General features: G+C 41.4%; 1 protein-coding gene across 13 annotated transcripts in view; it reads left to right on the forward strand.

Annotated features, from left to right (window-relative positions):
• MARCH8 (membrane-associated ring finger (C3HC4) 8, E3 ubiquitin protein ligase) overlaps positions 1 to 16,573 on the forward strand; it is a 111,990-nt gene that overhangs the window by 44,851 nt on the left and 50,566 nt on the right. For 12 of the 13 annotated variants that reach the window (XM_010854477.1, XM_010854470.1, XM_010854472.1 and 9 more), the window contains one exon: positions 6,682 to 6,861. In XM_010854477.1, coding sequence (XP_010852779.1) covers positions 6,760 to 6,861 — 102 coding nt within the window. In that variant the 5' untranslated portion in view covers positions 6,682 to 6,759. Of the gene's footprint in view, positions 1 to 4,706; positions 4,941 to 6,681; positions 6,862 to 16,573 lie in introns of those variants that run through there. The other variant, XM_010854481.1, reaches the window with a different exon arrangement.

The raw sequence follows: 16,573 nt of genomic DNA on the forward strand, positions 1-16,573 counted from the left end.
AGGAACCATTCTTCTGATTAAAAACAGGCTTAACTTACAGTTGTTTGTTTAGAGTGTCAGTGAGGATACTGCAATTCAGCAGCTCACAATGGGGAGGAGGAGGGTGCTGCTGGAGCCTGGTACTCTGTGTGCAGGGATGCGTGGAGGCATGCAGACCCGGGGTGATCGTCTCCTGGGGGATTTGCCACTGATATCTTGTGTCTTCTCCTGGCTGCCTTCTTTGTCATCTGTGTTTGTCCCCAGCATTGCTGAAATGGGCAGAATCCTTCGCTTATCTTGACCATCTGGGAAGCACACAGAACAGCCTGATTATTAAGCCCCTCTGGTCATCTTCTGGATTGGGCCTTCCTGCCTCTGCCCTTGTAGGGATAGCACTGTCAGCCACGCTCCCCCTTGGAGTCTTGCTGCTGGAGATCCTCAGTAAACGTCAGAAAGGATTTGAGGTCCCAATGGTGTGTATTTTGCGTCAGACTGAGGTGTAGAAGGACAGAAACTAGTAATGGAAAGACAAAGCAAATAAACTGGCCTTTGTAAAGCAGTAAGAGGCATCATTTCAACTGCTTGAAAAAGCAGACTGGAAAATATGCTGATGCGAAAACCCTGTATTTGTGTATGTGGACGTAATCTTATTTGGCTTCACAGTAACTCTGTGAGCTGAGTAGAGAGTATTACCTTTCTGTTTTACAGATGAAGAAACAGCCTTTGAAATTCATCAGTTTGCCCAACATCGTGTACTTAGTATTATTATTTAATAGAATCATAACTTGAACTTAGGCTTCTGATTGCCAATTTTATGTACTCCCTGTTACCTTTCTTAAAACCAGAAGAGTGATAATAACAGTGGTCACCTCCATGTCATCAGGTAAATTACATTAGGGATAGCACAAAGGAAAAATAAAAAGCGATCTGTCTTAACCCATGTGATTTTCATATTTTTACACATTGTTACTGAGCTATGGGCTTCCGTGGTGGCTCAGATGGTAAAGAAGCTGCCTGCAATGCAGGAGACCTGAGTTTGATCCCTGTGTTGGAAAGATCCCCTGGAGAAGGGAGTGGCAACCCACTCCAATATTCTTGCCTAGAGAGTTCCGTGGACAGAGGAGCCTGACAAGCTACAGTCCATGGGGTCACAAAGAGTCGGACACAACTGAGCGACTAACACTTTCACTTTCACTTTATTGAGATATGATTCACATCCATTACAGTCTACTCATTAAATGGTACAATTCTGTGCCTTTTAGTATACTTAAGAGTTATGCAGCCATCACCATAATAATTTTTTTTGAGAGTTATGTTTTAATAGATTTTAGAACATATTGTTTGCCCTAAAAAGAAACCCTTTTAGCCATCACTGCCGCCTTCCCCTAAGTCCTTACCTCAGCCCTTGAAAGTGAAAGTGAAAGTGAAGTCTCTCAGTCGTGTCTGACTCTTTCCGACTCCATGGACTGTAGCCTACCAGGCTCCTCCCTCCCTGGGGTTCTCCAGGCAAGAGAACTGGAGTGGGTTGCCATTTCCTTCTCCAGGGGATCTTCCTGACCCAGGGATCAAACCCGGGTCTCCCACATTCCAGGCAGACGCTTTAACATCTGAGCCCCCAGGAAGCCCATAAGTAACTTTCTGTCCCTATGTTTTTACCTACTGCAGACATTTCACACAAATGCCATCCTATGATATACGGTCCTTGTTTCATTTAGTATACTCTTTTCAAGGGCCATCCGTGTTGTAGTGTGCCCATGGTTCTTTTCAGCAAAATCTCTGCTGAAAATCAGCTGGTAGCCTCGTGTGGGTTCCCTTGTGCCTAGTTATTTTTCTTTTGCTGCTTTTAAGATTCTCTCTTTAACTTTGACATTTTAATTATAATGTGTCTTGATGTGACTCTTTTTGGATTCATCTTGTTTGAGACTCTCTTTGCCTGTGGGATCTGGATGTCTGTTTCTTCCCTAGGTTAGGGAAGTTTTTAGCCATTATGTCAAATACGTTTTCTGTCCCTTTCTTTCTGTCTTTCCCCTCTGGAACTTCCATAATGCAGATGTTAGTGCATTTTATGTTGTCCCTTGGGTCCGTTGAACTATCCTCATCTTTTAACAATTCTTTTCTCCTTTTGCTGTTCTGTTTGGAGATCTGCACTGCCCTGTCTCCCAGGTCACCGGTCTGTTCTTCTGTGTCACTTAGCCTTCTGTTGACTCCCACTAGTGTTTTACAGCTCACTTGTGTTCTTCAGCTCTTTGTGTTCCGTTTGGAAATTTCTTATATTTTCTGTCTCATTGTGGAGTTTCTCACCGTGTTCCTCCCTTGTCCTCCCCAGTTCAGTGAGCATTTTATGACCATTGCTTTAAACTCTTTATCAGGTAAATTACTTCTTTCCCCTTCAGTAGTTTTTCCCCTAGGGTTTTACCTTTTCCCTCATTTGGAGCAGGTTCCTCTGCTTCTTCATTTGGCTTGACTCTGTGTGTGTCTGCGCACCATGTAAAGCAGCCGCCTCTCCCTGTCTCCAAGGGGTGGCTCTGGTGGGCGATGAACCTTATCGCTTACCCTTGCCCTAATTTTGGTTGTTTCTTGAGCTCTCTTTGCACTTGTTGGGGTTTGTGGGGTCCAGAAACACAGTCCTCCTATCAGCCTGAGCCTGGCGCTCAAGGGACATCCCCTGTGTAGGCTGTGCATGCCCATTGGCGCCCGTGGGGTTGTGCGGGTGGAATGGGGGTGCGTGGCTGCTCACCAACTGCAGGTATTGGTGCTGTGACTTAAGCAGGGCTGTCACACGCCACTGTTAGCAGACTAGAATGAGAGTGCAAAATGGTGCCTGCCAGTGCCAGCTAGGGAGAGGGAGCCTGTAAAAACGGCATCTGCCAGCATTCCGTCCCTGGAGAGTCCCAGCAGACTTCTGCCCCTTTGACAGATGCTGTAAGATCAGTAAATGAATTTCCTTCACATGTGGTCTAAGCCCTTTAGAAACTGTTGTTCTTTGTGCTGGGTCTTGGGGTGAGTGGTTCTATTGGAGAGGAATGAAGTCTTTATTCCCTGAAGTCCTGAGTTTCTCCATAAGATAAGCCCTGTTGGTTTTCACATCCAGACATTTGGGTGAGTCTCCTCACTCTGATGCAGGACCCAAGGATTGTGGTGCCTGGGGCGGGTATAAACCCCTGCTTCTTGGGTAGAAGGTCCATTTATTTGTTTGCCTGTTGATTGATTTGTTCATTAATTTATTAAAATTTCTCTTGATTGTGCATCACCACATGAGGAGTGGGGGTTTTGGTGAGAGCATGCCTTTCCTACCTGTTTCAATGTGACCCTTTATCCTTTGTTGTGGAGCCGGTGTTCAGATAGTTCTCAGGTTCTGTTCCGAGGAATTTGTCCTCCTGTGTAGCTGTCTATTTGTTGTGTCTGTAGAAGGAAGTGGGTTTAGGATCTTCCTATGCTGCCATTTTGAACCCAACTCCACACTAGTTTGCTTACCATCTGTTTGAGGTAAGTTTTGAAATCAGGAGATATGAGTTATCCAACTTTGTTCTTTCAAGATTGTTTTGGATATTCTGGGTCCATATAACTTTTAGGATCAGCTTCTTTCTGCAAAGAAGTCAGCAGAGTTTTCAATGGGGATTGCTGTATTTGTAGGTAAGTGTTGGGAGGATTGCCATCTTAACAATAGTAAGGCTTCTGATCCATGAACATGCTGTATTCATTCCCATATTCTCTTCAGCAATCAGGTTTTTCAGTTCAGTTCTTCTAAATAATGGGTGATCATATTAGGTGTGTTGTATTTTGCAAGGTAACTTTAGTGGAATTGAAGTCCTCATGCCTGGATTGTCAGGCATAGTGCAAAAGTTTAACTATTGCTCTTATTTAAGCATGACTTGAATTGATATAAAATGATTGTTGGAAATTATGTAAAGAAAATAGTATGAGTAATACCTGCTTTATGCTTTTCGTATGAACCTTCACATGCAAAGTGGCATGGTTTATTTTGCAGGTTGGTTTTTTAAATTATCATTTTTTATCCTAAGTATGTCTGGCATAGGACAGGGATTGCTCAGGCAAGCTTTTAGGTATAGGACCTGCAGTAGGAGTGTAGAGCAGAAGAGTAGCTTATGTGGCTGTAATGAGGGAGGTCCTGTAAAACTTCGCGATAGAATGTAAAGCACTCTCAGTTTGTGTTTCTGTGGCATACACAGTCTTCCCAGGCTTGACATGGTCAGGTACCAATGATGTAATAATGATGGTTATACCAGGAGCACCGAAGGCTACTCTTGGTATGCCATGTGGTGGGACTCCAAGGCACGGTTAGTTTGAGTAATCGTTCTGAGGCCACATGGAGTTTGTCATCTCTCACAGAGGAATTTAATTCATTAGTATAAGACATCACAGCAGTAGGTGAGTGCCTCTTGTCTTATGTAATGTGGATACATGGATTCAGACCACTTGTTTGAGCACAGTACTCCATCTTGGGTCAGCCTCACACAAAGGCTTGAAATAGAGTGTGTGATGTATAATGTCTAGACTTTAACATTTTATATATTATTAAATATAATATCTAGACACAGGTGAAGAATCTGCCTGCAATGCTGGAGACCAGGCTTCAATCCCTAGGTTGGGAAGATCCCCTGGAAAAGGGAATGGCTACCCACTGCAGTATTTTTGCCTGGAGAATCCCATGGACAGAGGAGCCTGGCAGGTTAAAATCCATGGGGTTTCAAAGAGTCAGACACGACTGAGCAACTTTCACTTTCACTTTTTTCAATATTATCGACTCTCTTTTCCTGTTCTGTTGGTTATCAGTGATTACTTGCCAGTTATTAAACTAGGCTTTTTAAAAACAGGATATTCTTTTAGCTTATTTTCTCATGTGTGTTGATTCTGTCTGGCTTCTTGTTCTTTCCTGTTGCTTGCTGATCAGAGTCCTGTGGAAGAAGTCAATTTTGTGAGTCCTGCTGCTCTTCAGTTTGGTTAGTAACACTGTCAGAGGTGGGAGCAGCTACTCAGACACCTACCTTTGGTCCTGAGCACAGTTAGGGGAGAGGTGTAACAAATGGCTGCTTGACAAGCGTGAACTTAGGGTTATCAGGTCCTACGTTGTTCACACTCCCTGTCTACCACCCCAGCTCCAGTACATGTTTAATAAATGAAAATCCCCAAGTTAGAGATTCATTCTTTTGTATTAAGGCTTCCATCCTTTGTTAAAACTCAAGCAGCATCAAACGTTATCTTGTTAAACATTATGGATTGTTTGGATAATTTATATTTAATTGGTTTTATACACAGAGTTTGATAGTTCTCAGTGTAGGCAGAGATAAAGAACATATAATTCAGTTGCTAGGCACTTTGGAGGAATGTAGGAGAAAACTAGAAAAAAAAGAGTTAGGGGCTGCCTGGAATCGTGAATATAGCTTATTCAGACATGTTACTTTACCTACAGGCAGCCTTCAATGGTTCCAGGAATATCTGGGATGACCCTCATCTTCCCTGTAATATTCTTAGAGCTGCTAAGTCACTTCAGTCGTGTCCGACTCTGTGCGACCCCAGAGACGGCAGCCCACCAGGCTCCCCCGTCTCTGGGATTCTCCAGGCAAGAACACTGGAGTGGGTTGCCATTTCCTTCTCCAATGCATGAAAGTGAAAAGTGAAAGTGAAGTCGCTCAGTCGTGTCCGACTGTTAGCGACCCCATGGACTGCAGCCTACCAGGCTCCTCCGTCCATGGGATTTTCCAGGCAAGAGTATTGGGGTGGGGTGCCATTGCCTTCTCCAAATATTCTTAGAGCAGGTTTAGCAAATCCCAGGCTCATGGGCTGAATCTAGTCTGCCACCTGTTTCTGTAAGTGAAGTTTCATTGCAATGTGACCATTCTCGTTTGTTTACTTGCTCACTGTGGGTACTTTCATGTTACACTGGCAAAATTGAGTAGTTGTGACAAATAGGCCCACAGTGTATAAAATACTTGCTTCTGGCTCTCTGTAGGAGAAGTTTGCCAGTAACTGGTCTAGAGAGTCTAAACTTTCAGAAGGTTAAGCATGGATCATAGATATCTTAAACTTATTTTAGACTTCTTAACTTTCAGTCTCACCATTATATGAACTCAAGGTCTGTGGTTTTAAGGAAAGATCACTACTGATATCCACTGGTTCAAGAAAAAATGTGTAACTTCAAAAATATTATTAAAGGATGACACTGCTACATTTAAAAACTAAGTAGCCATTGGAAGATTAATATCTGGTTATGCATGTACCTGGGGGTTTCCCATGTGGCTCAGTGGTAAAGAATCCACCTGCCAGTGCAGGAGACGCAGCAGACACAGGTTTGACCCCTCGGTTGGGAAGATCCTTGGTGAAGGCAGTGGTAACTCACTCAAGTGTTCTTGCCTGGGAAATTCCATGGACAGAAGAGCGTGGCAGGCTACAGTTCATGGAGTTGCAGAGAGTTGACAGGACTGTGCAGCTGAGCGTGCACACACGCATACATGTACCTGATTCACCAACTTTTTCAGGTGCTCCCGTCTTATATGAGAAAAGTGTTGCAGTTCTTCCCCCACATTTTGCAGAATATCCCCCAAATGATATTCTGTCATTTTTGAAAATGACATTGTAACTTATTTAAATAAATATGAATATAAATATAAAATACTAATCTCACTGTTGGAAATTTTAAGTGTTGCAGATCAGTTATGTCTTGTCTTCCCTTCCCTCTCTCAGCTTGAAGTCCATGGCCCAAAATGACTCTACCACTGGAGACTTTCTTCCGTAAAGAGGAAGATCAGACAGGAGGCTGGGATGAACATGCCACTGCATCAGATCTCTGCTATTCCATCCCAGGATGCCACCTCTGCTAGAGTCTACAGAAGTAAAACCAAAGAAAAGGAGAGGGAAGAACAGGTATGGAGGGAAATGCTATTTTTAGCTTCATTATTTTTGTTCTTTTTATTAAAACAGTCTAGAATAAGCTCTGATCCAGTTTTTTTTATAATAATTTATAAAAGCATATGGTATGAACAGTTTTACTCAGAAGACGTTGTCTTTTTGTAGGTTTCTAGGTTTCAGATTTTGCAGTCATCTCTGGTGGTAGAGTACATGGTTTCTGGATGTCATATGTTCAGTATTTTTTTTTCAACTTGCTGCAGATGCAAAAATATCTCCAAATATGTTTCCCATACTCTCTCAATTGTCATTTAAGTTAGTAGTCTTTATTTAAGGTTCAATTAAGTTAATAGCCTCTTCTTATAATTCTTCTTAGCCCAAATGGATATTTAAATACCACTCAGTAGAATATTTCCTTGGTCTAGAGTACTTGCCTATACCAAGTTGAGGCTATTAATTCTTCATTCAATGTAGTGTTGAATGGGTACCAGATGGGAATTTCTTAGTATGTATTTCTATGTGGAAGCTGTACACACTTGTGTGGAGTAGAGAAAGGAAAGTGTCCAACATTGTAGCAGAGGGATGCTTTGTGCACAAAACCCTGTTGCAGATTTGTTGTAGGTGGGTATTCAATAAATACTGAATGATATGGTCTATTTGATGGAATTTTTAAGATTTAAATAAGTAACATTTCCCTCATGTGCTTATTTATCATCCATATGTCTTTTTTTGTTGGGCTGTCTATTCAAATCTTCTGTCCACTTAAAAAAACCCACCAGTTTTCTTACTGTTAATTTTGAGCATTTCTAATGTCATCTAGATACATGTCCTTTGTCAGATACGTGCTTTACAAGTGTTTACTCCAAATGTTCAGATTATCTTTTCATGCTTCTGCTGGTGTCTTTCAAAGATGAGATGTTTTTAATTTTGGTCAAGTCAAATTTATTGATTTTTTTTCTTTGTTTGCATTGTACTTTTGGCATTCTATTAAGAAATTTTGGCCTAACCCAGGGTTGCAAATAATATCTTATGTGTTTTCTTCTAAAAGTCTTATTCGGTTCAGTTCAGTCGCTCAGTCGTGTCCAACTCTTTGCGACCCCATGAATCACAGCACACCAGGCCTCCCTGTCCATCACCAACTCCCAGAGTTCACTGAGACTCACGTCCATTGAGTCAGTGATGCTATCCAGCCATCTCATCCTCTGTCGTCCCCTCCTCCTCCTGCCCCCAGTCCCTCCCAGCATCAGAGTCTTGTCCAATGAGTCAGCTCTTGGCATGAGGTGGCCAAAGTACTGAAGTTTCAGCTTTAGCATCATTCCTTCCAAAGAAATCCCAGGGCTGATCTCCTTCAGAATGGACCGGTTGGATCTCCTTGCAGTCCAAGGGACTCTCAAGAGTCTTCTCCAACACCACAATTCAAAAGCATCAATTCTTCGGCCCTCAGCCTTCTTCACAGTCCAACTCTCACATCCATACATGACCACAGGAAAAGCCATAGCCTTGACTAGACGGACCTTTGTTGGCAAAGTAATGTCTTTGCATTTGAATATGCTGTCTAGGTTGGTCATAACTTTCCTTCCAAGGAGTAAGCATCTTTTAATTTCATGGCTGCGGTGATTTTGGAGCCCCAAAAAATAAAGTCTGACACTGTTTCCACTGTTTCCCCATCTATTTCCCATGAAGTGATGGGACCGGATGCCATGATCTTAGTTTTCTGAATGTTGAGCTTGAAGCCAACTTTTTCACTCTCCACTTTCACTTTCATCAGTAGTTTTGGCTTTATGTGTTTATGATCTATTTTGAATTAATTTTTGTGGACTGTATGAAATATACATCCAGTATTATTTTTTTATATGAATATCCATTTGTGGCCAGTAACATCTGTTGAGTGGATTGTCTTTTCTCTACCACATTACCTTAAATCTGTTGCTTATATAGGGGTGTGCTTATTTTTGGAGTCTCCTGTTCCATTGAGGTAGTTGCCCATCTTTACATCATTAGTGTCATGAACTTTCTGACTTTATAAGTCTGAAAAATCAGACAGTGTTCTTCAGCCTTGTTCTTGTTTTGCTTATTCTAGGTTTCTTGCACATTTATGTGAGTTTGAGAATCGGCTTGTCTGTTTTTACACACAAAGCTCTGCCGGGGTTTTTATTGACTCTGTAGTTCAGTTTGAGGGAGAGCTGGCATTTTGACAATGTCGAGCCTTAGCCCTCAGCCAAGGGCATCTCCTCTTCAAAGTGAAAGGGGAGCCACTCAGTCGTGCCTGACTCTGCGACCCATGGACTGTACAGTCCATTCCAGGCCAGCATACTGGAGTGGGCAGCCTTTCCCTGCTCCAGGGGGTCTTCCCAGCCCAGGGATCGAACCCAGGTCTCCCGCACTGCAGGTGGATTCTTTACCAGCTGAGCCACAAAGGAAGCCCAAATTATTTAATTGCTCTCAGTGTTGTTTTGTAGATTTCAGTGTATGGTCTTTACACACCTTCTGTCAGATTTATCCCTAAGTACTCTGTAATTTTGATGCTATTGTAAATGATACTGCTTTTTAAAATTTTCATTTCCTCTTGTTCATTACAAGCACAGAGAAATAAAATAGATATTTTTGTGTCTTGATCTTATGTCTTGCAATTTTGCCAAACTCACTTATTAGTTCTAGTAAATTTTTTGTAGAGTCCACTGAATTTTCTGCATAAGCAGTGATGTCATCTGTAAATGAAGACAGTTTTATACTACGCTTTCTCTTTGGGTACCTCTCTCCATCTTTCTTCTCCTGGTGAAATCCCCAGCACTGTACTGAGCAGAAGCGGTGAGAACAGTCACCCTTGTGTTCCTTGTGACCTCAGAGGGAAGCATTCTTTCTTTCAGCACCAGATATGATGTCAGTTACATTTTTTGTAGATAATCTTCAACATATGGTTCCCTTCTGTTTCAGGTTTGCTGAGAGTTTTGATCAGTTTTTATCCTGGTAATTTGTATTTTCTCTCTTTTTTTCTTTTTCTTGATCTAGCCAGAGGTTTATCAATTTTATGGGTCTTCTTAAAGAATTGTCTTGGTGTCATAGATTTTTCTCTGTTGTCATTCTGTTTTCTGTTTCTTTCATTTCTGGTGTAGTATTTATGATTTCCTTTCCTCTGTTTCCTTTAATTTGTTATTCCTTTTCTAGCTTTTTAAGGTGGAAGTCAGGATTATTTGAGATCTTTATTTTCTATCATAGGATTTAGTGATTATAAATTCCCCAAGTTCTGTTTTCATGGCATTCCAGAAATTCTGCTATGTTGAGTTTAATTTTCATTCAGTTCAAAATACTTTCTAATCTCTCTTTTCATTTTTTCTTAGATCCATGAGTTATTTTTAAGTGTGCTGTTTAATTTCCAAATTTCCTGGACTTTCCAGAGATCTTGCTATTAATTCATCTCTAATTTAAATCCATTTTGGTCTGAAAACATATTTTGAATAACTTAAATCCTTTTAAATTTATCAAGACTTGTTTCATGGTACAGAATGTGGTCTCAATTGGTAAATATTATGTGTATGCTTTAAAAGGATGTAGTTCGCTGTTGTTGGTTGTTTTATTTTGGATAATTCTAATTGTTGTGTTTTTAAGTTCATTGTATGTTAGTCACTCAGTCATGTCTGACTCTGCAACCCCTGGACTGTAGCCCATAAGGCCCCTCTGTCCATGGAATTCTCTAGACAAGAATACTGGAGTGGGTTGCCATTCCCTTTCCAGGGGATCTTCCTGACCCAGGGATTGAAGCCGGGTATTCTGGATTGCAGGCAGTTTCTTTACCCTCTGAACCACCAGGGTAATCTTTTCTCTTTCAATGTCTGATCTGCCGTTAGCTTTTTTGTCTCAAACATGGTATAGGGTTTTAGACCATGCCTAGTTTCTTCCTAGAAATACGTTTAAATAAAGAGATGAATATACATCTTTAAAATATACCTGTCTCAAATTACTGTCTTTGGTTGGGTGTCATCCACCATGAGATCATTTGTATGGCTTCTGGAATCATCTGTCTGCTTTACCTGCAAGAGTCCCCTGAGTTTTAACCTCATGCCTAGAAACCAGGGTTTCTTTTGTCATCTGTTTACCTTTTTCTTGGTCCCTGGAGTGGTTTTTTTCAAACTTGTTTCCAACCATGTTTTTCCTGTCTGGCAATCAAATCTCATTGTGACAGAGTGGGGGCTATTCTAGCTTGCTCAAGTACACGCAGGGAGTCATGGCATGGGTGCAGTTTGAGAAATATATATGTATATATATAATATACTTATTGTATTTGAGAATGAAAAAATAAGATTAGATATTTTTCTAGTAATAACATTATCAAACATTAAATACAAGTTTATCTGTTTGAACCATTACATTTTCTTTTAATCTACATACATAGATTTTGAAGCTTAAATGTAGATAAAATTATATACAACTATGAGGTCTGGCCATTTTAAATATTCTTAGTCAAAAGCCAGCAGTATTGGTTCTAGCTGTTTTATGTATTAGCAACTTACCTTTCCCAGCCGACTCTCACATAAGTCTTAAACTGGTAATGGTTTGCTCTTTATTTGGGGTGTAGAATTGGAAGGATGTGCAGAATAACTGTAGCAGACCTCTGTGTTGTTGGTCTGTTGAGAATTTGCTAGATAAGAGTCTGTGTCACGGGGGTCAAACCAGGCGTGTAGTTTGGGCACATGGGAGTGAAGCACCGGCGGTTGGCCTCAGCGTGTTATGTGTAAATTGAGTGAAAACGGCACATGAATATATTTGCGTGGTACCAATGCAGGACTCAGTGGTTATGGTTTATCGGTTATCACTTTTCTCTTACAGATGTCCTATTAATTAAATGATTGAGAGGCAGATCATTTTTCAGATTTTCTGTCAGTAAGCCTATTGAAATAAGAAAACCACCCAAATTTGTTTTTAAATGCAGAGGTTTCAAAAAATAATATAGCTGTAGCATCCTATAATAGTTGTTAATGACTTTTATATTTGATGTCATCAAGATAACTCCTTTATTTTACAGATGGAGAAACAGGTCTAAAGAGAAATGTCTTGCCCATGGACACTTGAATTTGTATATTTTTTTCTAGGTTATTTTACTTGCTCTTTAAAAATAGTTTCACGTGAATACAAATGCACTCCACACATTTATTTTTTCACTCAGTTGTATGTCAAGCAGGTATTCACAGAATATAATATGCTGGACGGGATCCCGCCTGCACAGAGCCTGCCGTCCAGCAGGGAGACGGGAGGGCGATGCAGACTGTGACACTGCGGTGCAGCGTGCGCTGGGCGTTCCGATGGCAGCCTCCCCAGCGCGTGTGACGGGAGCTTTCCGATCTGTGATTCTGTAGCTGTGTTTTTCTTTATCTCATTTCTGCGTGGTATTTAGGGGTTCTTTTTTGGGTTTTGAGTTTGAGGACCCACATGTTTCTTTCTTTTGGAAGTTTTCCGCCCGTCATTTCCTCAACTGTTGCCTCCCTGCACCCTCTTCACTCTCTGCCTGGGGATAGAGCTCGCTGTGTCTCCCACCATATCTCAGGGCTGGCTGTGCACGGGGCTCTGGGTGATTTCTTCACTGTCTTCTGTTCGTTGATACTCTCCTTGGCCAGGTCTAGACCTTCCATTGAGATTTTAACATCTACATGTTTTTATTTCACATATTTTCCCCATAATTTCTGGTATTTGCATTATGTTTTCTTATTTCTCATTTATCTCTGTGAACATGTAATTCAGGTTTCTTTCCTTTAGTTTTCCCAGTGTACTATGCATTTTGTGCTTATGTATAAAAACCTGAGACTCTAGATGATAAGAAAGTTCTTCATGGTTTGCAGTAAATATGCTTGATACATTACCTTCTAACAGGAGGTGTGCAGCTGTCCACTAATTACTCACTTCACATGTGGCCATTTCTACAGCATCTGAATAGGTGAAGGCACACCAAGGATTTGTTTTATTTAATTTGATGTAGTATACTTATATATACTTGGGCTTTCTGGGTGGCGCTAGTCGTAAAGAACCCGCCTGCCAATGCAGGAGACATGAGAGATTCGGGTTCTGTCCCTGGGTCAAGAAGGGGCCCTGGAGGAGGGAATGGCAACCCACTCCAATATCTTTGCCTGGAGAATGCCATGGACAGAGGAGCCTAGTGGGCTATAACCCATGGGGTTGCAAAGAGTTGGGCACGACTAAAGCGACTTAGCACATGTATATACTTACATCCTGTTTATTCTGTACAAGGCACTGTTCTTCTAAGGGCTTTACAAAGATTAATTCATTTGGTCCTCATATGAGCCCTCTGAGGTAGGTATGGTTGTTGTCACTCTGTTTTTATGGGTGTGGCACAGAAAAATTGAATGAGCTGCTCAAGGTTCTCTGGGTGGTGATTGGCCTGTTGTAGAATGGTATTCAGATCCAGCCTCCACACCCATGTTGTTCACTCACTTGCTCTTTGCATGCCACTCAGCCAGCTACTGTCTCTTCAAGCCACACGTCCCTCGTAGTGAACCTCACCCAGCTCCACTCCCTTTGCGTCTACATTCCTGTAGCACTTAATGAGTCTGCACTGAGCCAGTGTTAGGTATTCTGTTTACTTTGTATGTCTAAATCATGTCTTCAGTAATTTATTCATTCTTTGGAAAGTATGTAAGCACCTGTTACACGGTGGCTTTCAGTATAAATGTGGTATAAACACAGAGACACTCTCTGTGCTGCTTAAATCTCTCAAGCCGTGTGCTTCTGTCAGCCCCATCACAGCTGTGGTCCAGGACCTCACTATTTCTACTGCTGCAGCAGCCGACATACTGCTCTCCATGCTTCAGCCTGTCTCTTCCTGCCCTGGGCACTGCTGGTGGGAAAAGTGTATGCAGTTCAGTGTGGTAGGTGCCATAGTCCAGGGAAGCACCCCCGATCCAGTCTCATGGTGACAAGGAAGGTTTTTGTGGAAGAAGAAATGTCAAAGATGAATCCTTACAAAGTAAGAGTTAGGTGAAGCTAAAGGCAGAGAGAGAGAGGTGCAAGGCCAGAACTCCTGGGGAATAGAAGAACACATGGCATGTCTGAGATACTAAGAAGAAACTCACTGTGCTGGAACTGGAAGTGTGCAGGCCAGGCCGTGAGAGAAGTCAGGAGTGGCCACGTCGCTGCTGAGGGTACCGAGATGTCAGTGCAGGTATAGAGTCCAGAGCTGAAGTTCTGTTTTAGTTAGGTGACCGTGTAGTTTGGTAAGGGAAGCTGGGGAGGAGACCACTAGTTTTAATTTGCTAAGTCATGTCCAACTCTTTGCACCCCTATGGACTGCAGCATGTCAGCCTTCTCTGTCCTTTACTGTCTCTCGCAGTTTGCTCAGACTCACGTTCATTAAGTCAGTGATGTCATCCAACCATCTTATCCTCTGTTGTCCCCTTCTCCTCTTGCTCTCAATCATTCCCAGCATCAGGGTATTTCCAGCCAGTCCGATCTTTGCATCAGGTGGCTGAAGTATTGGAGTTTCAGCTTCAGCATCAGTCCTTCCAATGAATATTCAGGACCGATTTCTTTTAGATTGGATTGGTTGGACCTCCTTGCTGTTCAAGGGATTCTCAAAAGTCTTCTTCAGCACCACATTCAAGAGCATCAATTCTTCGGCGCTCAGCCTTTTTCACAGTCCAACTCTCATATCCAGACACAACTACTGGAAAAACCACAGCCTTGACTAGACGGACCTTTGTTGGCAAAATAATGTCTCTGCTTTTGAATATGCTATCTAGGTTGTCATAGCTTTTCTTCCAAAGAACAAACAAGTGTCTTAATTTTGTGGCTGCAGTCACCATCCACAGTGATTTTGGAATCTGAGAAAATAAAATCTGTGACTATTTCCATTGTTTCCGTATCTATCTGCCATGAACTGATGGGACCAGGTGCCATGATCTTAGTTTTTTGAATGTTGAGTTTCAAGCCAACTTTTTCACTCTCCTCTTTCACCTTCATCAAGAGGCTCTTTAGTGCCTCTTCATTTTCTGCCATTAGAATGGTATCATCTGCATATCTGAAGTTGTTGATATTTCTCCCAGTTATCTTGATTCCAGTTTGTGATTCATCCCACCCAGCATTTCACATCATGTACTCTGAATATAAATTAAATAAGCAGGGTGACAGTATACACCCTTAATGTACTCCTTTCTCAATTTTGAACCAGTCAGTTGTTCCATGTCTGATTCAAACTGTTACTTCTTGACCCACATTACAGGTTTCTCAGGAGACAGGTAAGGTGGTCTGGTTTTCCCATCTGTTATAGAAATTTCCACAGTTTGTTGTGATCTACACAGTCAAAGGCTTTAGGATAGTCAGTGAAGCGGAAGTGGATTATTTTTCTGGAATTCTCTTGCTTTTTCTATGATCCAGTGGATGTTGGCAGTTTGATCTCTGGTTCCTCTGCCTTTTTAAAATCCAGCTTGTACATCTGGAAGTTCTCTGTTCACTTACTAAAGCGTAGCTTGAAGGATTGTGAGTATTATCTTGTTAGCATGTGAAATAAATGCAGTTGTACAGTAGTTTGAACATTCTTTGGCATTGCTTTCTTTGGGATCAGAATGAAAACTGACCTTTTCCAGTCCTGTGGCCACTTCTGAGTTTCCCAAATTTGCTGGCATATTGTGTTCAGCACTTGGACAGCATCATCTTTTAAGAATTGAAACAGATCAGGTGGAATTCCCTCACCTCCACTAACTTTGTAGTAATGCTTCTGAAGGCCCTCCCCTCTTGACTTCACACTCCAGGATGTCAGACTCTAGGTGAGTGACCACACCATTGTGGTTATCCAGGTCATTAAGACATTTTTCCTACAGTTCTTTTGTATATTCTTGCCACCTCTTCTTAATCTTGTGTTGTTGGAAGAGGGTGTTTGCTATGACCAGTGTGTTCTTTTGGCAAAACTCTATTAGCCTTTGTCCTGCTTCATTCTGTACTCCAAGGCCAAATTTGCCTGTTACTCCAGGTGTTTCTTTTTTTTTTTTTGACAGCTTTAATTTTTCAGCACTTTATTTATTTTTTTATTTGATAAATTTAACGCCTTTTATTGCCATACCTCATTTTACTGTGCTTTGCTTTAGTGAGCTTTATAGATACATGTTTTTGTTTTTTTTTTTTCCTTGTTAATTTTCTGTTTAGTTGATCTATCCATAAGTGTGAGTGGGGTATTAAAGTCTCCCACTATTATTGTGTTATTGTTAATTTCTCCTTTCATACTTGTTAGGATTTGTCTTACATACTGCGGTGCTCCCATGTTGGGTGGATATATATTTATAATTGTTATATCTTCTTCTTGGATTGATCCTTTGATCATTATGTAGTGACCTTCTTTGTCTCTTTTCACAGCCTTTGTTTTAAAGTCTAATTTATCTGATACGAGTATTGTGACTCCTGCTTTCTTTTGGTCCCAATTTGCATGGAAAATCTTTTTCCAGCCCTTCACTTTCAGTCTGTATGTGTCCCCTGTTTTGAGGTGGGTCTCTTGTAGACAACATATGTAGGGGTCTTGTTTTTGTATCCATTCAGCCAGTCTTTGTCCTTTGGTTGGGGCATTCAACCCATTTACGTTTAAGGTAATTACTAATAAGTATGATCCCGTTGCCATTTACTTTATTGTTTTGGGTTCGAGTTTATACACCATTTTTGTGTTTCCTGTCTAGAGAATATCCTTTAGTATTTGTTGGAGAGCTGGTTTGGTGGTGCAGAATTCTCTCAGCTTTTGCTT

The sequence above is a fragment of the Bison bison genome, unplaced genomic scaffold (genome assembly GCF_000754665.1).
Source record: "Bison bison bison isolate TAMUID 2011002044 unplaced genomic scaffold, Bison_UMD1.0 scf7180017864341, whole genome shotgun sequence".
In the NCBI taxonomy this organism is placed as follows: Eukaryota; Metazoa; Chordata; class Mammalia; order Artiodactyla; family Bovidae; genus Bison; species Bison bison.